General features: G+C 52.9%; 4 protein-coding genes across 11 annotated transcripts; all 4 read left to right on the top strand.

Annotated features, from left to right (window-relative positions):
* The first annotated feature begins 49 nt into the window (after nucleotides 1-49).
* Nucleotides 50-2,233, top strand: SMIM40 (small integral membrane protein 40). The gene is made up of 2 exons (XM_042236909.2): nucleotides 50-376; nucleotides 1,936-2,233. Exon 1 carries the CDS (start codon nucleotides 95-97, stop codon nucleotides 335-337), a length of 243 nt encoding a protein of 80 aa, XP_042092843.1. The 5' UTR covers nucleotides 50-94; the 3' UTR covers nucleotides 338-376; nucleotides 1,936-2,233.
* Nucleotides 2,153-7,360, top strand: DAXX (death domain associated protein). 6 transcript variants are annotated; one of them, XM_060403085.1, is made up of 8 exons: nucleotides 2,153-2,395; nucleotides 3,935-4,190; nucleotides 4,340-5,168; nucleotides 5,293-5,507; nucleotides 5,657-5,906; nucleotides 6,068-6,539; nucleotides 6,695-6,914; nucleotides 7,115-7,360. In XM_060403085.1, exons 2-8 carry the CDS (start codon nucleotides 3,984-3,986, stop codon nucleotides 7,172-7,174), a joined length of 2,253 nt encoding a protein of 750 aa, XP_060259068.1. In that variant the 5' UTR covers nucleotides 2,153-2,395; nucleotides 3,935-3,983; the 3' UTR covers nucleotides 7,175-7,360. The 6 variants fall into 6 exon arrangements, with proteins under 6 accessions (XP_060259068.1, XP_060259067.1, XP_042092841.1 ...); XM_060403084.1 differs by having other exon boundaries at nucleotides 3,932-4,190; XM_042236907.2 differs by lacking the exon at nucleotides 2,153-2,395 and adding an exon at nucleotides 2,626-2,940 and having other exon boundaries at nucleotides 3,932-4,190.
* A 637-nt stretch (nucleotides 7,361-7,997) lies between these two features.
* ZBTB22 (zinc finger and BTB domain containing 22) lies at nucleotides 7,998-11,300 on the top strand. Of its 3 annotated transcripts, XM_042236901.2 has the most exons (3): nucleotides 8,284-8,370; nucleotides 8,711-10,649; nucleotides 11,274-11,300. In XM_042236901.2, exons 1-3 carry the CDS (start codon nucleotides 8,315-8,317, stop codon nucleotides 11,274-11,276), a joined length of 1,998 nt encoding a protein of 665 aa, XP_042092835.1. In that variant the 5' UTR covers nucleotides 8,284-8,314; the 3' UTR covers nucleotides 11,277-11,300. The 3 variants fall into 3 exon arrangements, with proteins under 3 accessions (XP_042092836.1, XP_042092835.1, XP_042092834.1); XM_042236902.2 differs by lacking the exon at nucleotides 8,284-8,370 and adding an exon at nucleotides 7,998-8,092 and having other exon boundaries at nucleotides 8,711-11,300; XM_042236900.2 differs by having other exon boundaries at nucleotides 8,711-11,300.
* A 352-nt stretch (nucleotides 11,301-11,652) lies between these two features.
* On the top strand, nucleotides 11,653-21,208 carry TAPBP (TAP binding protein). Its single transcript, NM_001130489.1, is given in 8 exon segments — nucleotides 11,653-11,728; nucleotides 11,854-12,024; nucleotides 12,259-12,519; nucleotides 18,050-18,448; nucleotides 18,840-19,181; nucleotides 19,272-19,361; nucleotides 19,495-19,529; nucleotides 20,221-21,208. Coding segments are annotated over 8 exon segments (1,347 nt in total). The 5' UTR covers nucleotides 11,653-11,691; the 3' UTR covers nucleotides 20,233-21,208.
* Nucleotides 21,209-21,310: the final 102 nt, after the last annotated feature.

The raw sequence follows: 21,310 nt of genomic DNA, 5'->3' as shown, positions 1-21,310 counted from the left end.
TGCCGACATCACTTCCCCTTAATCCTGGCAAGGCTGACTAAGGGCTTCCATCCCAGCCTCCTTGCTCAAGCCAGCGGTCAGACTGTGGGTTAGAATGGCCGAGGAGGAGGGCGATGTGGACGCGGAGGATGTGTTCCTGGCATTTGCCCGACATCCCACTCCTCCCAGGGGTCCCCTGCGGCGGGCCATGGACAAAGCCTTCTTTATCTTCCTGGTCCTCATCGTGACACTACTGATGCTGGAGGCTGTTTGTAAGCTGCTATGGCTGCTTCCTTGGGCGAAGTTTGAGGACTGGCTCCTGAGAACGCCTGAGAAGGAGGAGGAGCTGGAATTGTGACCACTTTTCCTATAACCCTACTCTTGCCCTGCCACAGAGGTGAGGGGAGAAAGGGTGGAGGGGAATGGCACTGTTGGGGGCTTTGGAGGGACACTTGGATAGTTGAGAGCAACTGTCTTAAAATTTCTGCACCTATACTTCAGGAAATAATTTTGAAAGTTTGTTCTCAAGCACTTCTAAGTAAGCATCTAAACTTTATCGTCATAAGTTAACATTGTTTGAATGATGTAATTCCTGGGATATACAAAATATTCACTTTTTAAAATAAATCAATCTTTTGTGTGTCCAGGGGAATTGAAATATCAGAGTGACAATATCCACTAGCCCTCATTAAAAAATATAATTGGGACTCTTTCCTTTTCTTAATCCATCATTCTCTATTCTCCTAGAACTCCTATTACCGTTTGATTTCCCCACAATTTTATGCTTTTATACTTAAAAGTCTTTTATTGACCAGTTTATCACACTTTAAAATATCTTTTTTCTTTGGTTGCACCCATGGGGGAATGTGAGTTCCTCTATCAGGGATCTAAGGCCGGTCCCTTGCAATGGAAGCACAGAGTCTTAACCACTGGATGACCAGGGAAGTCCCCTATCACGCTTTCTTACACATACATATCATAATTGAGATGAAAAATATTATTCTTTCTTGTGACCATAAAACTCTAGGTTTTTAGAAATATTTCTTCTGGGTTATCATTACAATTATTATGAGAGCAGAAGTGATAAAATAGCATAAAGATTGTACACATTTTCATAACTTAAAAGTACATGTAAAATGAGATAGACGAGATGGTGTTTATGATGCCTTAAAAGAAATAGGCTACATGTCATTTTTTTAAATTAGAGGATAATTACATTGCAATATTGTTACATTTCTATTTAAGACAAGGTAAGGGAAATCCCTGATGGTCCATCAGTTAGGACTTGGTGCTTTCATTGCTTGCGCTGGGGGCCAGTTCCATCCCTGGTTGGGAAACTAAGATCCCTGCAAGATTCAGGGCGTGGCCCAAAACAAACAAAAAACAACCAAGGTAAAACAAGGTAAAGTTATCCCTAGATTTCATGGTTAAGAACTATACCTTTTTTCTTTTTTTCCTTTTTAAATAGAGAGGGAGAAAGTCTATTGTAAAAGAGAAAAGGAAGGAGAAGCTCTAGTGCAAGCATTTATTCAGGAAAACAAATTTTGGGAAAACTGAGACTCTGGAAATTAATCCTTTATATGTCCCAAATCCAAGTATCCTTAGGCGAGTCTCCGTGTTCCCCAATTTAAGACTACAGGCTTAGACGACTGGAGAGAAGTGGTGTAGGATTCTTTAATGGGAGTGAGGGTTTGAGGGTTTGGAACTCCTGAGGGCTTGGGGATGTAAGAGACTGTGGTCCTAGAAAGTGGCAAGATGCTCACCCTCTGTGGAATTCTCCAGGATGCGGGAAACTGAGAGATTGGAACCATGTTAACCTTTCCGGTTTCCTCAGAAGTTCACCTCTGGGCCCAGCTTTGCCTCTTCGAGCCCCTCCAGTTTCCGTAAAGTTGGTTTAGGGTGAGGGTGTGGGCGAGGCGGGCGCCAATGTTGGTTTCTTCTCTCTTCCTTCGTCAGCTCTCCCAGAGGAAGAGGAGGAGACGAGACTCAAGGTATTTTACGAGCCTCGAGCCTCGTTTCTTCTCACAGCTCTTACAGATTCTGCTCAGAGCCCCCTCCCCACATTGCCTGTCCTCAGGCCCTAGAGGTCCTGGACAAAGCACAGCCTCCTTGTCATCAGCGCCTGCGCCTCGGGAACCCCCTCCAGAAAACGGCGGAGAACCAACTAGGTCCCACCTACTTGGTTGGTCATTACTTCTGTGGTGGAGCTTGGAAAGCACGCCAACAATCGCAATAATAAGAACACATTTGTATAGCGTGTTGTGCTCGTTTGTATGCGTGTGTTACGACTTCATGATTGGGAGATGTAGGCACCTGGATGTAGAAGTAGCTTCTGGGCAGCTGCAAGGGAGCGCGCAGACCACAGAAAGAAATGACAGGTACAGTCGACTGAGCCGCGGAAACCGGGACCTGGCAGGTAGGAAAGTAGCGCCACAAGGCTTGTCAAAAGCCCAGCGGCTAGGAAAGGTTTCATTTCCCTTTTAAGACACTCCTGCCTTTCCGTGCCTCCCTGTTCAGCCTTGGAGGGCCCAATTCCTCACCCCGCGCTGTTCCGTTATTTCCTCCCCCGACCCGGCCCCCCGCCCCCCCACGTAGAAAGGTGGATCAGTCCTCCCCGCACGCGACTAGCGGTGGTTGGGCCGGGATGCGGGAAGTTTCTGATTGGCGGAGTCGCGGAAGCACCGGGTGAAAAGAGCTCCACTGACGGCGGGCCCCGCTCCCGGCGCAGCCAGAGCCGTACGCCAAGATGGCGGCCCCCAGGTATTCAGGACGCCCGGAGGCGACAAATCCGCCCCCTGCAGGTCAGGGTGAAAGGAGCCGCAGACGAGGTGGGCGGCAGGGGAGGCTCTAGGAGGGGCGGCCCTCCCTCCCTGCCTGCCTGCCTGCCTGCCGGCGGCACAGGATTCCGTGCGACAATATGGCCGCGCCCAGAGCGTGTGGGCGGAAGCTCCGCGGCTTCCGGTAAGAAGTGGGGCCTGCGGTGGGAGGGGGAAGGAAGACGGAGGGAACCATGCGAGGTTCTGAGATCCGCGGAGAGGGTCGCCTCGAGAGACCGTTTCTGAGGTGGGGGCCGGACGGTGTGGGGAGCGAAGGCGGGGGCAGGACTGTCGAGGGAGAGGTACTGGGGAGTCCCCGGCGCGGAGTCTGAGGGGCAGGCTGTGGGATCCTCCTTCCTATCCCTGAAGGGGAGTGGGGCGGCCAGGGGCTGAACTGGGGGAGGGGGACTTGGCGGGAAGCTCATTTAGGGGAAGGACTGGACTCAGGGCTGGGATCTGAGAGAAATCGGGAGAGCCCAGCGTGGAGCTCACGATTGGTTACAGGTCACTGAGAGAGAATGGGGGAAATTAGGGTGGGGTGAGAAGGAGGGGACTTGGGGTGAAATATCTTCAACCTAGCGCTTCGGTTTGAGGAGACCCATCAGAGGGTGGAATATAGAGATAATTTAAGTAGGAGAAAAGGGAATGGATTGTTGGGAGGGAACCTCCTTCTCAAGGGGTCTCCGAGTTGGGGTTATCTTTCAGAATGGGGTGAGAGTATAGATTTGATATGTGTGAGAGAGAGCGAACAGGGAAAACGGTGGTGCCAGCGGGGCTGTGGTGTCTGTTCGAGAGAATGTCAAGGAAATCTGTAGTGCAGCGAGAGAGGTCGTCCAGGGGTTGAGAGGAAGACTCAACTTGGCAACTCTGAGAAATAGTGGGGAAAACGAGACTGAAAGACCGGATACATGCGTGGGGGGTGGAGCTGGAGGTGGGACTTCAGGTTTTCAGAAGGTTTGGAACTCCCCTAGTAAAGGGCCGGAAAAACGTACAGTACTAATGCTTGCTGAAGCTAGGAAATGAGGACACTGTTGGGCATGGCTGGGTGCTTTTGAAACCCAAGACTGGAAAACGTGTGAGATGAAGGGATGGGGCGGTGCTGGAGGGGCTCTGTCTGAGGCCCCATCCCCTTCCAGCAGGAATTACGAAATCCCCAACACTTCCTCCCTCCGGGGGATTTGATCCCCTATGGCTACCGCTAACAGCATCATCGTGCTGGATGATGATGATGAAGATGAAGCAGCTGCTCAGCCAGGGCCCTCCCACCCACCCCCTAATCCGGCCTCACCCAGGGCAGAAGCCCCTGGCTCCTCTCAGCCCCATGGGGCTGGAGGAAGCAGTAGTTCGGGCGGCAAGAAATGCTACAAGTTGGAGAATGAGAAGCTGTTTGAAGAGGTGAGCTTTAGGGGAGAAGACTGTCGTGCCCCAGGGAGGGGGATGGCTGCTTGGCTCTGTCCTTTCTCCCCCACTAACCCCACCTCACCTTTCTCTCAACCCTATCCTTTTGTCTTTTTCTCCTCCCTTTTCCCCCGTGAACCTTCCAGTTCCTTGCACTGTGTAAGACGCAGACGGCGGACCACCCTGAGGTGGTCCCGTTCCTCTATAACCGGCAGCAGCGGGCCCACCCTCTGTTTTTGGCCTCGGCGGAGTTCTGCAACATCCTGTCTCGGGTCCTCTCTCGGGCCCAGAACCGGCCAGCTAAGCTCTATGTCTACATTAACGAGCTCTGCACGGTTCTCAAGGCCCACTCAGCCAAGAAGAAGCTGAACCTGGCCCCTGCTGCCACCACCTCTAGTGAACCCTCTGGGAATAACCCTCCCACAGACCCCTCCTCGGACCCAAATGCTGAGACCACTGGCTCTGAGGCCCCAAGGACCCGTGGTTCCCGGCGGCAGATCCAGCGCTTGGAGCAGCTGCTGGCACTGTATGTGGCAGAGATCCGGCGGCTGCAAGAAAAGGAGTTGGATCTCTCAGAATTGGATGACCCAGACTCCACTTACCTGCAGGAAGCAAGGTTGAAGCGTAAGCTGATCCGTCTCTTTGGGCGGCTGTGTGAGCTGAAAGACTGCTCTTCACTGACAGGCCGGGTCATAGAGCAGCGCATCCCCTACCGTGGTACCCGTTACCCAGAGGTCAACAGGCGCATTGAGCGGCTCATCAACAAGCCAGGGCCTGATACCTTCCCTGACTATGGAGATGTACTGCGGGCCGTAGAGAAAGCAGCTGCTCGGCACAGCCTTGGCCTCCCCCGACAGCAGCTCCAGCTCATGGCTCAGGATGCCTTCCGCGATGTGGGCATCAGGTTACAGGAGCGTCGCCACCTGGATCTCATCTACAACTTCGGCTGTCACCTCACAGATGACTATAGGCCAGGTAGGCATTAGTGAGATACTCCTTGGTAACCCTCGTTCGTCAGGTGTGTGTGGTGGAGGGGGCATCTCTTTAGTCCCTTCTAGAGTTCTGCGTGACTACACTGGCTTTATATCTTCCCACACAGGCATTGATCCCGCACTCTCAGATCCTGTCCTGGCCCGGCGCCTGCGGGAGAACCGAAGCTTGGCTATGAGCCGGCTGGATGAGGTCATCTCCAAGTACGCGATGATGCAAGACAGGAATGAGGAGAGCGAGAGACAGAAGAGAAGAGCCCGGCTCCCCCAAGCCACCTCTTCGCACTCTGAAGATCCCCCCAAATCCTCGCTGGATTCTGGTGAGGTATGAACGGAGAGACCTCGTCCCTCCCCTGCACTGGCCGGCAGGGAGTCTGCGGTGACTGATCATGGCGTGTGCGGGAGGAATGCAAGCAGCATTCCTTGGAGAACGGGGCAACAGATGCCTTCAGGAAACTCGTTTGTCCTCTGCAGGGCCCTAGTGGAGTGGCATCCCAGGAGTGTCCTACCACTTCCAAGGCTGAGATCGACGATGAAGAAGATGAGGAGAGTGAAGAGGAGGAGGAGGAGGAGGAGGAGGAGGACGAGGAAGACGAGGAGGAAGATGAGGAAGACGAGGAGGACGAGGAGGAAGAAGATGAGGCCACGGATTCCGAAGAAGAGGAGGATCTGGAACAGATGAAGGAAGGTCAGGGGGACGATGAAGAGGAGGAGGAGGAAGCAGGTATGCCAAGGAGACCGTCTTCCCGTGCGTCACTTCTCTCCACTCTGTTGGGCGCGAGCCCCCTCTTTGAGAGCCTTTCCTTCCTCTCACTCGGTGTCCTCTCAGCAGTTTTCTTTCCCCCAGTGCTTTTGCTACCAATCTGCTCTTTTCTTTTTTTCCAGAGAAGGATGGAGATAAGAGCCCCATGTCCCCACTACCGGTCTCCACTGAAAAGAACCTGGAACCTCATAAAGGGAACAGTGGGTCTCCAGAGGAGCAGCAAAACAAAAGAGCCACAGAGTCACCATCTTCACCGGCAGAAGAGCCCCCGGCCCCCTCCAGTGTAGTTGCTGAAAGCAGGCAAGAGCACCTCGAGGAGTTGCCGCTGGAGGAAGAGAGCCCTATGTCTCAGCTCTTCGAGCTAGAGATTGAAGCCTTGCCCCTGGATACGACCCCTTCCCCCGAGGAGCGGGACGTTTCCTCTTCCAAGAAAGCAGAGGACCTCCTTACCACTGTGCTGGAGAACGGGGCTGCGATGGTAACCTCCACTTCCTTCAATGGGGGCGTCTCTCCTCACACCTGGGGGGATTCCAGTCCCCCCCGCAAGAAGTCTCGGAAGGAGAAGCAAACAGAAGCCGGGCCGTTAGGAACGAGGTAACAGCAACAAGGAGAAAGAGGGAAGCCATGCAGGGGCTGAAGGGGCTTTCTGAGAGAAATACTGTAGAAAGGAGTCTGGGGAAAAACTGCACATTCCCCCTCCAGCCTCAGGCTCCACATACCTCCCCTCCCACGTGTGTTTCTGTCTCTAGCCATGTGGAAATGCAAGGGGCAGTGCAGAAGAACGGGCAGAAGACACGTACCCTGGCCAGCCCGCCTTCCCCTTTGGCTTCTATGGCTCCAGTTGCTGATTCCTCCACAAGGGTGGACTCTCCTAGCCATGGCTTGGTGACCAGCTCCCTCTGTAGCCCACTTCCAACCCGGTTGTCCCACACTCCCCAGTCACAACCCTCCAGGCCTGGTACATGCAAGGTAAGAGGGGGTGGCTGTGTTTCCTAACTTCATTCCCTTTCATTATTCATTTGGGGTTCTCTGTCTGAATGTTACACCCATTACCTCCTCCCTCTCTCTTTTTTCCCCACCCTAAGTTTTGATCTCTGATAAAGTCCTTCCCTGGCTTCTCCTCCACTATGTTCCAGACCTTTCTGACTCTTTGTCTCACTCCCCTGCAGATGAGTGTGGCCACACAGTGTGATCCCGAGGAGATCATCGTGCTCTCAGACTCTGATTAACCGCCTCCCCCTCCTCCCTGCCCCCAAAATGTTTGGGATGGTATTTGGAGGATGGTAGGAAGCACATGACTGAGGAAGGGATGGACTGAGCTAATCGCCTTATGGTGGTTTCTTTTTAAAAACAACAACAAAGCTTAAGTTTTACACAGAAACATTAATGAACAATAAAGTTCTTTTCTTATTGTATCCCTGTCTTTTCCTTGTCCCGCCCTCACCAGCTGGTGATTGGCACCAGCTGTTCTCTGGCTCAGGGTTAGCCGTTCTCCCGGGACAGCCCTGGATATGCCCTGTCCAGCTGCCTTCACGCCTCTTTGGAGTTTTTCTCATCCTCAGGCCTCCTTGCCCTCTGCAAGGTACTAAAACGTGCTTCAGCCTCCTGAATGCGCTTTTCTTTCCCACTTCGAGCGGTAGCAGTAAAAAAGCCAATCAGGGGCCGACTCAAGGTTATCTAGCCAATCCAGGAGCAGAGGTGGGGGGTGGGGCTTCAGGAGGACTGTCAGAAGCTGGGCGACCGGGGCGGTTAGACATCGTAAACGCGCTAATGGCCACAGCTCAGGGGCGGAGCCCAAGCAGCGAAGGCCTAGACCCATGGCCAATAGGAAGAGGCAGGCTTACCAAATTAAAGGGGAATGAGAGCTTCGGCAGACCCGAGTCCTGAGTCCTTAGCGGCGTACGAAACGTGGTACCTTTAAGGTGGAATGAAACAGCTGTTTTTTAAAGGAGAAGTGGCCGAGTCGGCCGAGTATTGCCCAGCGGCTCGGGCGGGGTGCCCGCCTGTGCCTTTAAAGCCTGAGGGGCGGGAGGCGGAGCGGAGGCGGAGGGCGGAGGGAGTCGGCGCAAGATGGCGGCGGGAGGGGCCCAGGCTGCGGCTCTGGCCGCCGAGTGAGGGGCGGGGGGGGCCCGGGGGCGCGCGGCCCGGTAAGCGGGGACGCGCGGGGTTGGGGGGCGCCTTCCGGGTGGGAGAGGAGGTCGAAGTACCGCTTGGGGCGGAGCAGAGGGGGGCGGGGTCCTATGTGGGCGGGGGTACTCAGGGGCGGAGCCAAAAGGCCATGGGGCGGGTCGTGAGATGGGCGATTAGGGATAACTGGGGGCAAGGGGCGTGGCTAGCCAGGGGCACGGCCTAAAGGGAAATGGTTTTCGATGCCAGAACCGACCTGTCCCCCCAACCCAAGAAAAGTGTACAAAACCCCAGTAAGGTAAATTTTATTAAGTTGGGGTCTCAGGCAAATGGGAATTTCTGAGGGGAGGCACCCCATTCCCCAGGAGTACCTTATTTCTCTAACCTCCAAAGAGCACTGGATTTGGAGTTAGGACTCCTGCGTTTGTGGGTGCTGCCACTTAGTGGTGTGACCTTGGATAATCTCTTAATCTTTCTGAGCCTCAGTTTTGTCATCTGTCAAATGGGGTTGAGAGGAGTGCCTACCTTATAGTGTCCTTGTAGGGGGTTACCCAGATAATAAATGTGAATGTGTTTTTAAACTGTAAAGGGCTGTGTTATTATGAGATGTTATCATTCGTCTCTCTTTTTCTTTCCAGAGACCCCCCCGGCCGCCCTCCTCCTTCCCTTGTTCCTGTGGCTGGGGGGGGTACCCCTTCCCTCCACACCATGGAGCCATCTCCTCTGTCTCCCAGCGGGGCAGCACTCCCCCTGCCTCTATCACTGGCCCCGCCACCACTGCCCCTGCCTGCAGCGGCGGTGGTACATGTGTCCTTCCCAGAGGTGACCAGTGCCCTCCTGGAGTCTCTCAATCAGCAGCGGCTGCAGGGCCAGCTCTGTGACGTGTCCATCCGGGTGCAGGGACGGGAGTTCCGGGCTCATCGTGCTGTCCTGGCTGCCTCTTCCCCTTACTTCCACGACCAGGTCCTACTCAAGGGCATGACTTCCATCTCGCTGCCCAGCGTCATGGACCCAGGAGCCTTTGAGACTGTCTTGGCTTCAGCTTACACTGGCCGCCTCAGCATGGCCGCTGCTGACATTGTTAACTTCCTCACAGTGGGGTCCGTGCTCCAAATGTGGCACATCGTGGATAAGTGCACTGAACTCCTCCGAGAGGGCCGGGCCTCAGCCACCACCACCACCGTCACAACTGCTGCAGCCACGTCGGTCACTGTCCCCGGTGCTGGGGTGCCTTCCGGGAGTGGGGGCACGGTGGCCCCTGCCACTGTGAGCTCCGTGCGCTCCCATGCCTCGAGCCGGGCCAGTGAGAATCAATCCCCCAGCAGCAGCAACTACTTCAGCCCCCGGGAGTCCACTGATTTCTCATCTTCCTCCCAGGAGGCCTTTGCAGCTTCTGCAGTGGGCAGTGGGGAGCGCCGCACAGGCGGCCCTGTCTTCCCTGCCCCTGTGGTTGGCAGTGGGGGTGCTACCTCTGGCAAGCTGCTGCTGGAGGCAGATGAGCTGTGTGATGACGGTGGGGATGGGAGGGGTGCGGTGGTCCCTGGGGCTGGGCTCCGCCGGCCCACCTATGCACCCCCCAGCATTGTGCCACAGAAACACTGGGTATATGTGAAGCGGGGTGGAAACTGCCCAGCATCGGCACCCCTGGCTCCACAAGACCCAGACCTGGAAGAGGATGAGGAGGAGGAAGACTTGGTGTTGACCTGTGAGGATGACGAAGATGAAGAGCTGGGGGGTGGCTCCAGGGTTTCAGCAGGGGGAGGACCGGAGGCTACCCTTAGCATAAGTGATGTCCGGACCCTGTCTGAGCCTCCGGACAAGGGAGAGGAGCAGGTCAATTTCTGTGAGTCCTCCAATGACTTTGGTCCCTATGAAGGTGGGGGTCCTGGGGCAGGGCTTGATGATTCAGGGGGACCAACCCCTTCATCCTATGCTCCAGCACACCCTCCAAGGCCCCTGCTCCCACTGGACATGCAGGGCAACCAGATCCTAGTCTTCCCATCCTCTTCATCCTCCTCCTCCTCACAGCCGCCAGGGAGCCAAGCTGAACACGGGGCGGTGACCCTGGGGGGCACACCAGCAGGGGCCCTGGGCGGGCCAGGTGGTACCGGCGGGACCCCTGGAGGGACAGGCAGTGGGGATGGAAATAAGATCTTTTTGTGCCACTGCGGAAAAGCCTTCTCCCACAAGAGCATGCGAGATCGCCATGTGAACATGCACCTCAACCTGCGGCCCTTTGACTGCCCCGTGTGCAACAAAAAGTTCAAGATGAAGCACCACCTGACGGAGCACATGAAGACGCACACGGGTCTCAAGCCCTACGAGTGCAGTGTCTGCGCCAAGAAGTTCATGTGGCGAGACAGCTTCATGCGCCACCGGGGACACTGTGAGCGCCGGCACCACTTAGGCGGCGGGGGCGGGGCTGGACCGGGCCCCGGGGGCGGGCCCAGCGGAGCGGCCTTGCAGCCCAAGAGAGAGTCCCCCGGCGGCGGCGGCGGCGGGGGCAGCGGCGATGAGACGAGTGGGGCCACGCCCCCGTCCAGCCGATGCGTCTGGTCCCCGCTCAGTGTCCACAAGGTGGAAATGGGCTTCAGTGGGGGCGGCGGAGCAAACTGAAGGGGCGGCCCACCGGGGTAGCTTTCCGGGAAGAGAGATTAGGTATCACGAGTCTGGGGCACTGTGGACCCTAGGTGATCTCCCAACTCACTGTCTTCCTGTCTCTATGGACTTGTGTATATATATCCTGGAGGGGGAACCGCGTCGCCCCATGGGCTACCCCATTCCACTCCTCGGCCCCTCCTCCCCAAAGTATCCCTGTAACTCAGCCCTTGCTTCCCTGCAGATGGGTGCACAGAAGCCCCAGCTCCCGAGTAGGGCCCATGTGGGGTGGGGGTGGGGGTGGGGTGAGGGGGCCTGTTGAGCATCCAGGAGTCACTGGGTCAAGGGTCAGGTGGTTGTAGTCTGTACCTGAAGTCTGTGTTTGTGTAGTTGTGGGGACCAGGCCTTAGAGCCCCACCCTTTTCCTAGAATATAGCCTGCCCCGCAAAAGGATGTGCCCTTTATTTCTACCCTAATCTCTCCTCCCCCACTTTGGGGGTCCCCAAACTCAATTCTCACTGGGGAGAGAGGGGGATGGAGACAAGGAGGGACTAAGTTGTAGGAGTACAGGTTTTTATTTTAAATCTTATTTTTTCTAAACAGTGATTAAAATATTTATTGGTCATTTCATTTGGCTTCCCGACAACCCCGATGTGTCTGCTTGGGACCCGGCACAGGTGGGGGAAGGTGGAGTAATGGTTCTCAGGGAAGTGGATTCGGGGTTGTGGGGGACAGGCGGGGGCGCCTCGGGTGTGGGAAGGCTCGCGGACTCTGCGGCGCTGGGTAGTCCGGGAGGGCTGGGCGGGACTGAGGTCCCCAGACCGGAACTCCTCAACTGGGGAGGATGTTTCGGGAACCCTGCCCGGCGCCGGGGAGGGGGCAAGGCGGGGAGAGAACCTGCCTCCCACGAGCTTTCCCCCAGCCTGAGAGGGGATTTCCTCCGCCCCACCTGCTGGCCTTTGGAGGAAAGTGAAAGCGAAAGGAGGAAGAGGCGGTTTCAGAGCTGAGAAATCCGAGCGCCATGAAGCGCGTGTCCCTGCTCCTCGCTGTGGCTTTGGGTGAGCGACCCCCGTGACTCCTTGCACAGGGAACGGTGGGAGGTGAGCCCCGCCACGTCCGGGGATGGGGGAGGTCGGGTCACCTGAGGTTGGGGCCGTGCCTTCACTCGCGTCCCTCTTCCCAGGCTTGGCGACCGCTGTCTCGGCCAGACCCGCGGTGATTGAGTGCTGGTTCGTGGAGGATGCGGGCGGGGGCAAGTTGGCCAAGAAACCCGCTGCCCTGCTGCTGCGCCAGGGCGCGGAGAGCCCACCTCCTCGACCGGACCTCGCCCCGGAGCGCTACCTCAAAGTTCACGGTGAGTCATCCCTGACTCGCTCCCAACTCTGTTGCCTCCCCCGAAACCCCCCCAGCCCTTCGGGTCTCAGTGACCTCGGGCCTCAGTTTCCCCCAGCTGTAAAGTGAAACGCTCCGCCCTCTCAGTCTCTCACGACCGGCTAGTCTGCACCTTTGAAAGTCCCTGGACGCTGCCCTCCCCTCTTCTTTCCTGGCGGAGATTCTACGCCTGCAGCTCCTCTCTCTGCGTTCACAGACCCCGCGGGCACCCTTCAGGCCGCCTTCAGACAGTATCCCCGGGACGCCCCCGCTCCACGCTGCGAAATGAGCCTCTACGTCCCGCTCCCAGCCTCGGCCAAATGGCTCAGCGGCTTGACCCCGGAGCAGAGCTGCCCGCGGGCCCTGGACGGGACTTGGCTCATGGTCAGCATGTCTAGCCCGTTCCTCAGCCTCTCCAGCCTCCTTCGACCACAGTCGGAGCCTCAGCCTGAGCCTGCTCTCATCACCATGGCAACAGGTAGCTATAGAGGGGAATGGGAGATTATTGGGTAGATTGTAAGGGTCCAGATCAGCCGTTAACTCGCTCTGCGGACTTGAGCGAGTCACTTCCCCAGTCGAGTCTCCGTTCCTTTATTTGTAAATCAAGGCAGTTCAGTTAAAATGTCTTTACCGCTTCATCTAGTCCCAACCTAATCTAAAATAAAATGCGGTTTGGGGCGGGGTTTTGGAGAGAGGCGGGGGTTCCGGACACCTGACCTTAAGACTGGAGAAAGAAATGGCAACCCACTCCAGTATTCTTGCCTAGAGAATCCCTTGGACAGAGGAGCCTGGTGGGCTGCCGTCTATGGGGTCGCACAGAGTCGGACACGACTGAAGCGATTTAGCAGCAGCAGCAGACCTTAAGCAACTCGCTAGGCGAGGGGCTTGGGAGGGTCTCAGAAGCAGGAACTTTTGCTCCTTTCCTCCGAGATCTTGCTAGGCGCCCCCACCTTTGCTGTTCACCATGTTAAAAAAAAAAAACAAAAAACGGCCTTCACGCCCCACCCACTCCCACATCCGGCGCTGCAACAATCAGCAAAGCGCAGGCTCTTGTGCTCAATAGCGTTAACCTCACCTGACAGCCTCCTCTTAGGGCTCGTGATGATGCGTTGACTCTGTGGTCATTGAATGGTGGGCTTGAGTGCATGGAAGGGAAGCGGCGGGGGATCTGGTGGTTCTGGCTGCAAGGACGGACCACTTGCCGCATTGTGTAACCCGGTTCAAGGCCCAGGGCTTGGGCACTTTTCGGGTCTTGGGCGCAGGGAGTGGGTGGATAAAGCAAAAGTGGGGAAGATGCGACCTGGATTTGGCTTTCTTGGAGCTCTTCTCTGGAGGGTGATGGGAACAGAGTCCTTGGCAATTCTTAAACATTGTGTGATTTTATGGAAAGGATACAGCCTGACCTGCCAGTCAACCCTTACTGAGCCCTACAACCTGCCTTCCCCAGTACCTTCTCCCTGACATTCTCCTCACTGAGAGAATCACCCATGGGACTCAGCACCCACTCCGCAATCCTCACCTCTGCTTCCATCTCCATTCTTTGTCCCCAGACCTTGCCCAGGGCAGGAACAGAGGCAAACTGCTCCTTGTGGGGATGGCAGTTGTCTCTAGTGGGCAGGAATATTTCCAAGGCTGTTGGTTTCACGGGGTAGGGTAAGAATGTCCCTTTTTCTCTGAATCTGCTTTTCCAACTGTAAAATGTGGATGGTATTTCCCATCTGCCTTCCCGTTGTTGTGACAATCAAGGGAGACACTTTGTTAATTTATTCACTGGTTTAATAAATGTTTATTATCACCAAGAATAAATTGGGGCCCTGTAGTTCTCAGTTCGGTCTGCAAATAAGAATCCTTAAAAATTTCACTGCAGGTGAATTAAATCAGAATCTCTGGGGTGCCCTTGAACACTTTTAAGGGTCACAGAGGTGACCAGATGTAGAGTCTCCTCTCAGAAACGTTCTCATTAGATTTGTCATGGGATAATTGTAGAGTAGAAAGTGACTTGAGCCCTAAAAGAAGTGCGGAGAGGGAACCAAGGGCCGTGGCCAGGTGAGAACGTTACTGCAGCTCACTCACCACCGGGGGTGAAAACTAGTTGCTGTGCTCAGTCTTCCTTTTCAAACATTCTTGCTTGATTAGGGATTTAAGAAAATGAAAGGTTTCTTTTTAATGTAAAATTAAAAATAGACTCTTTCCAGGGTCACAGATCAATAATTTTGCTAGTATGGATTTATTTATACTTTATTTCTTAACAAATAAATTATTACTCTAAAATGTTTGTTGACAAATATACTTTCTTAAATACTTTGTATGTATAGTATTTCTCATCATTCTTTAAAAATTATTATAGAAAGTTTCAGTGATACACTAAAGTAGGAGAGGAAAATGAACCCACCATACACCATATACCTACTTGTATAGTTATTACATTTACCGAATATTTTAATGGGAATAACATTTGTTATTTTTGGCTGTGCTGGGTCTTCGTTGCTGGGCGTGGGCTTTCTTCAGCGGCAGTGTGAGGGCTTCCCATTGTGGCCGTTTCTCTTGTTGCAGAGTGCAGGCTCTACAGTGCAGACTCAGTAGCAGTTATGGCACATGGCTTGTTACTCCAAGGCATGTGGGATCTTCCTGGACCAGGGATTGAACCTGTGCTCCCTGCATTGTAAAGGGGATTCTTAACCACTGGATCACCAGGGAAGCCCTACCAAATTGTTATACCTATCTTCCTCCAATCTTCTGTTCTTTTTTGGAAGTGTTTTTAAGTATATCCCATCATATTATTTTACTCATAAGTACTTCAGTAAACATCTCTATTACATAAGGACTTTTAACATCCCCCCTGCACACAATAGCATTATACCTAACAAAACAAATAATAATTCCTTAATATGATTTAATTTCCAGCCTATACTAAATTTTTCCCAATTGTCTCAGTGATGCTATTTTACAATTGATTTGTTTGAATCAGGATCAAAAAGATGTCTATATTTTCTCTTTGGTTGTTGAATCTGCTTGGGCTGCAATCACAAAATATCGTAGAGTGGGGGCTTAAACAACAGGAATTTATTTCCTCACAGTTCTGGAGGCTAGAAGTCCAAGATCAGTGTGCTAGCATGGCTACTGTCTGCTGAGAACTCTCCACTCGTGGTCACAGACGGCTGCCTTCTGGTTGTGTCCTCACAGGGAGGGAAGAGAGAGAGAGCTTTGCTGTTTCGTCCTCTTTTTATAAGGGCACCAGCTCTATCAGATTAGGGCTCACCTATGACCTCATTGACTTGTGTCACCTCGTCCACCTCCCTGTCTCCAGTCACCGCCCAGGTTAGGGCTTCAGCATATGAATTGGGGGTTGGGGAAGGCAGAGCCGCAAACATCCAGTCCATAGCAGTTTTGTCTCTTGAGTCTTTCTTATTGTAATTGCCCCATCCCTTTAAATGCTGTTGGCTTGTCATCTGTTCTGTAGATGTCCCCATATTCTATATTTGACCAATTGTCTCCTCATCCTGTCATTTCCTGTGTTCCTTTTCCCTCCATGTTTCCTATACATTTCCTATACATTGATAGTTAGAGCTAGAGGCTTGATTAGAGTTGGGTTTCAGTTTTTTCAGTAATACCCTATAATTGTTATCATTCACTTTTAACAAAAAAGCATAGACCTATATAATACAAACTGTGAAACAGTAGAAATTTCCTTACCAACAGGTTCTGGCCCTGTTATGTTTACATTTATATTTTTACAGAGTCCAGGTTGTGGAATGCAGGAATTACCCATATTAAAGAGCACTGTTAGCTTAAGATTTGTTTATAAATTCTACAGATTGATTCATACAATTCAAAAGTGTGTTTCTGGATTTAAATAAACTAAATGAAATTGCTTACTTTTTTTACTCTCTTGAACAAAAACAGTCCTATGAGGTTCAGAGAAGTTTAACTTTGTAGGCCTTAGAAGCTAGGATTAAAAGTTACATAAAAGTAGGGAATTCCCTGGTGGTCTAGTGGTTAGAACTCTGCTATGCTTTTACTGCCAAGGGCTCCAGTTCAATCTCTGGTTATAGAACGAAGATTCTGCAAGCCAAGTGGCACAGCCAAAACACAAAAATAATCACAAGAGGAAAAAGAAAATTACTTCCACTTGGAAAACCCAGACATTTCTGGCCGTTGAACAAAGCAAAGAAAAGCCCAGTGACAACAGATTTTCTACTGGTCTTAGAAAGGGCTTCTCCGTGGCTGGTTCTTAGGGTGCAAGCGAAGTACGGAAAGGTAGGTTGGGGGCTAGATTACCACGTTCCTTGAAAGCTGGGGTTTATAAGTGATAGTGAATCATCAGAAGTTTCGTGTGTATGTGTATGTATGTGTGTGCCGTTTTTCCAAAAGCCTGTTGTTTTACATGATTCCTACAAAAGGTAGGCAAGGATCAGGCATTGGACTACTGGGAAAAATAGATTAAGTCATTTTTCCAAGATACCCTGCAAATCCTTTACCATGATGATGACAGTAATGAAAGTAGTAACAGCTAAGCATTTTCTATACATCAGCTCCTGTTCTAAAGCACTTTATAGGCATAATCTTATTTATTCCTCTGAATAACCATAAGAACTAGGTACTGATGTTATCCCCATGTCACAGATGAAGAAATATGAGACAGAGCAGTTAGGTAACTTGTCCAGGGACACACAATTTGTAAGAAGCAAGACTAGGGATTGAACCTGGGCCCTCTAGCTCCAGCTTCTGCTTTTAGTTGCTAGGTACCTAGGTAACTGGGATTTTTAAACAGGCAAGTGCCCAGGTCAGACTTGCAGCCATGTTATTTGGTTATAGTGTGGAGGATGAAATGAGGGAGAGTGAGATCTGAGAGGAGGCTGCTGTAACTGCCCAAATGTATATTGATGAGCACTTGAGTCGGAAACAAATGTAACATCTATCTGGGAGACAGTTAGGGCCTGGTGGGGATGGCACACAGCATGTTGTGTTTGGCGATCTGTCTTTCTTATCAGACTGTACAGTTTGAGGGTAGGGGGCTGCCTGTCTTGTTCACCACTCTCATCAACTTTGAACATCCTAGGTGCTCGATCAATATTAGTCGAATGAATGAATTAGAAGGAATCTTAGGGATTGCAGATGTTTTGCCTTTAGTGCCTGGGGGCTGGTGGTGATCATTTAAGGCAGGGAAGACCAGCACTGGAGCTGGCCAGGAGATGTTCTAGAGATGCTGTTCAGATGGGACATGTTATGTTTGTCTGGCAGATGACTGGCTGTAATCACAGCAAACACTTGCGTAGATGTACTGTGTTCCAGGCACTATCCTAAGCAGCTTTTATATATAGGTGTCTTTGTTATCCAGATCAGTAGCAGATATGAATTGACTTACCCTTCACTGCTCCAACTCCTTGGGATGAGTGCTAGCATCATCATTATCCTTATTTAGGAGAACGGGAGACTGAAGAGTAAGCTAACTGGCCCAAGGCCATATAACAGCTGCTGAGTTGGGACTGATCAGGGCAATCAGGCTCCAGGCACTTAACCAGCCCATACTTGCCTCAGCAGAGCCCAGAGGTCTGTGTTCAGCTTTAGTCTAGAGCCAGAACCTTCCAGAGTCAGTCAGTACTCTGTGTAGCACCATAGGACTGACAGTCATGAGTCATCACTGTCTTCACCAGCAAACCAAGGAAGGCCTGGCTCCTCAAGGGTGGATGTGGAGACTGGTGGGCTGGTTCAGGTTGTGTCACAAGTACCCTCAGATCCCTCATCCCCTGGGCTGGTGCAGTATGGGCTGTGTGTTCCGAGCAGCCTTTAGAGGCTGCCCTTATTCACCTTGAGACCTCTCTGCTCACTCTGAGTTACAGTGGGTCCCACACAGTCCCAAGACAAAGGGGATTTGCAGGGAGGGCTGGGAGATGGTGAGTGTCCGAGGAAGTGTCCTTAAGAGTTAACTCCTTCCCGTAACCCAATTTCTCTATTTTTTCTCTTTCTTTCTCTTCCCTTCCCGACCCTTCTTTCCCCACCATCCCCAGCTGTCCTAACTGTCTTCACTCACACCCCCACCCCTCGCATCCGAATAGGACAAGATGCCTTGCTGGACTTGAGCTTTGCCTACATGCCCCTCACCCCCAAGGCTGCTACTTCTCTGGCCCCAGGTCCCCCTCCCTTTGGGCTGGAGTGGCGACGCCAGCACCTGGGAAAGGGGCACCTGCTGCTTGCTGTGACTCCTGGACTGAATGGGCAGGTGCCAGCTGCCCGAGAGGGGGCAGTGGCATTTGCTGCTTGGGATGACGATGAGCCCTGGGGGCCATGGACTGGAAATGGGACCTTCTGGCTGCCTGCAGTTAAGCCCTCCCAGGAGGGTACCTATCTGGCTACTGTTCACCTGCCATACCTGCAAGGGCAGATCACCCTGGAGCTTGCTGTACAGAGTGAGTGAGGCTATGGGATTCTCATGGGTAGACGATGGTCTCTAGGATTGCAGGGTCTCCATGATGGGAGGATAGTGGAGAAAAGGGTGGTGGTGAATATGGGGAGATAGACTGGGATCCCTGGGAGTCAGAGGGGCAATGGGTAAAGGGATCCTAGGGATCTAAGGGGCTTTGGGATGGAGGTTCCCAAATCTGAAGAAGGGGTCCCTGAAGCTGGGGACATGGCATGGAGATTCCTGCGAAACACCAATGGGGAGATGGTGGGCTCCCCAACCTGGGAGGAAACCCCTAAACCCCTCTCAGTACTGGGGAGCCAGAGGGCACACAGAGGGCCTCTGAGGGAGCACTTTGTAGATCAATTCCTCATGTTCCTTTCTTCCTCTCTCCCCAGAACCCCCAAAGGTGGCCCTGACACCAGCGCCTCTTGTATGGGCTGCTCCTGGGGAGGCGCCCCCAGAGCTGCTCTGCCTTGTGTCCCACTTCTACCCCTCCCAGGGCCTGGAGGTGGAGTGGGAGCTTCGGGGTGGCCCAGAGGGTCGCTTTCAGAAGGCTGAGGGCCAGAGGTGGCTCTCGGCCCTGAGACATCACTCAGATGGCTCTGTAAGCCTCTCTGCACACCTGCAGCCGCCCCCGGTCACCAGTGAGCAGCATGGGGCCCGCTATGCCTGCCGGGTCCACCACCCCAGCCTGCCCGCCCTGGGGCGCAGCGCTGAGGTCACTCTGCAGGTGGCTGGTAAGAGCCTGGTGGACGGAGAAATGGGGTGGTGCTGGGGGGTGTGCCTGGGAATTTCAGACTCACTCTCTCGCCCCTTCTGCCTGCCAGGTCTCTCTGGGCCCTCTCTGGAGGACGGCATCGGCCTGTTCCTGTCTGCCTTTCTCCTCCTTGGGCTCCTCAAGGCACTGAGCTGGGCCGGTGAGTGTGAGCCCCACCCAAACTGGGACCCCTGAGAAGCAAGACATCATCTGCCTCCTCCCAAAGAAGTCTGACACTCATCCCTCTGCCCTACTGCTCCCCCATCCCATCTCTTCTCAATCTCTCTCCACAGCTGCCTACCTGGCCACGCAGAATCCAACGGAAAAGGTAACAACACTCCACTTTCCTTTATTTTTCCCTTCTCATTTTATCCCCTTTCCCCAACTCCTCATCCAAGAGGGTGGCTGCTGGCCTGGTGGGCAGAATCCAGCCTTGGAATTCACACAGACCTGCATTAAATCCTGCCACCTCAAACAGGCTACACCTGTTTCCTTGGATCTAAGGGGGGGAAAATGACTTAGGCAGTGATATCCTATAGAAATATATCACAAGGCACATATGTAAAGTTAAATACATAGTCTAGGGACTGCATTAAAAAGGTAAAAGATATCTAATATATCCAAAATGTTGGCACGGCAACATGTCATCAGTATAAGAAATTATAGTGTTTCCTCCATCCTGAGTCTTCAAAAACAGTGGTTTATTTTAAACCTCAGTTTGGACTAGCCACATTTCAAATGCTTAGCAGACACAAGTGAGTGGTGGCTACCGTACTGGTCAGCAGAGCCTCAGAGGGCTGTTGGAAGGATTTAAGGAGATAGGGCATCTCCTTTGAAAGATGCAGGAGCAAAAGCACTTGGTGCAGCATCTGCTAGGCTTAAAATACACAGAAAATGTTACCCTCCTTCTGCTGCCACCTCTGTGCCCACGACGTCTACTTGTCTCTGGACTGACCATGAGCACTTCGCCCTGCTTTCTAATACCCTGAATCCCTCACCTCCTTTTATTTCTCTTCCAGAAACTAGAGTGAGGCCAGCTCAGCACCATCCTGGGGAAGCCACCATCCTCTCCGGTCTAAGCTACTGTAATAACTCCCCAAACTGTATGCCCTCTGTTCCTGCTCCCTCCAGTCTCTCTCCACTGAGCCACTGGAATGCCTCCTGAAAAGACACTAGGCAGTCACCTCCTTAGGACTCTAGAGCAGCGGTTCTCAAAATTTTTGGTCTCAGGATCTCTTAAAAATTATTAAGGACTCTATAAAGCTTTCACTTATGTAGATTATAAGCCACAGATACTTACTGTACTGTTCTCAAAACTGAGAACAATACACAGAAAGACACAAGCACACGTTCCGTTAGCTGTGGGGACGATGTCAGTACACGTCATGTAGCTTCAGGAAAACGCCAGTGTAGGTTCTTTAGCGAACCGAGAGTGAAAAGGCAAGTACCAGTTTAGGATTGTTATGAACATAGGCGAAACCTCACGTAGCCCTTGAAATAGTCTCAGGGACCTCTGGGACAGGAACCGGTGCTCTAAAGGCCAAATCCATTCTTTTCCTGCCCTGACTCAGTGCATCCCTGCGCTCCAGCCACTGCGCACCTTTTCAAGCCCGCTTAGCGCTCTCCCGCCCTCCTTCCCGATGCTCATTACACCTAAAGCTGACCCTTTTCTCCAATGGCCTCCCACTCCCTCTGGGTCCCAGAGCGTTGTTCTCTCTGCCTGGGCTACAGACCAGGTCAGCCTCGCCCCCTCAGACCGCCGCGTGTCCCTCTAGTGCGGTTCACCACGGTTGTATTTAAGTGATTGTGCGAGTCGTTGTTAAAAGCCTGCCTCCCTGCCCGGACTGTTGGCTCCTCGAAGGCTGGGACGACCCTGTCCTTTCCCTGCGGTGTCTCCCGCGCCTGCACCAGGGCCCGCTGGAGGGCGCTCAATTTAAGAAGTTACCCTTTTTTCGTCCGAAAGATTAAAATATGTGTTGAATCAAATAAACTACTGGAAGAAGGAAGCAGCGGCTCGGCTGAGGGGGACCTTCGAGGGCCAGGTCGGTCGGACGCAGGGTGCGGGTCTAATCGTGTGGGAATAAACTCGTTCCAGTGTTTTCAAAGGGA

Source organism: Ovis aries, chromosome 20, assembly GCF_016772045.2.
Source record: "Ovis aries strain OAR_USU_Benz2616 breed Rambouillet chromosome 20, ARS-UI_Ramb_v3.0, whole genome shotgun sequence".
Lineage (NCBI taxonomy): Eukaryota > Metazoa > Chordata > Mammalia > Artiodactyla > Bovidae > Ovis > Ovis aries.
This window is presented reverse-complemented; position numbering and strand designations above follow the sequence as displayed.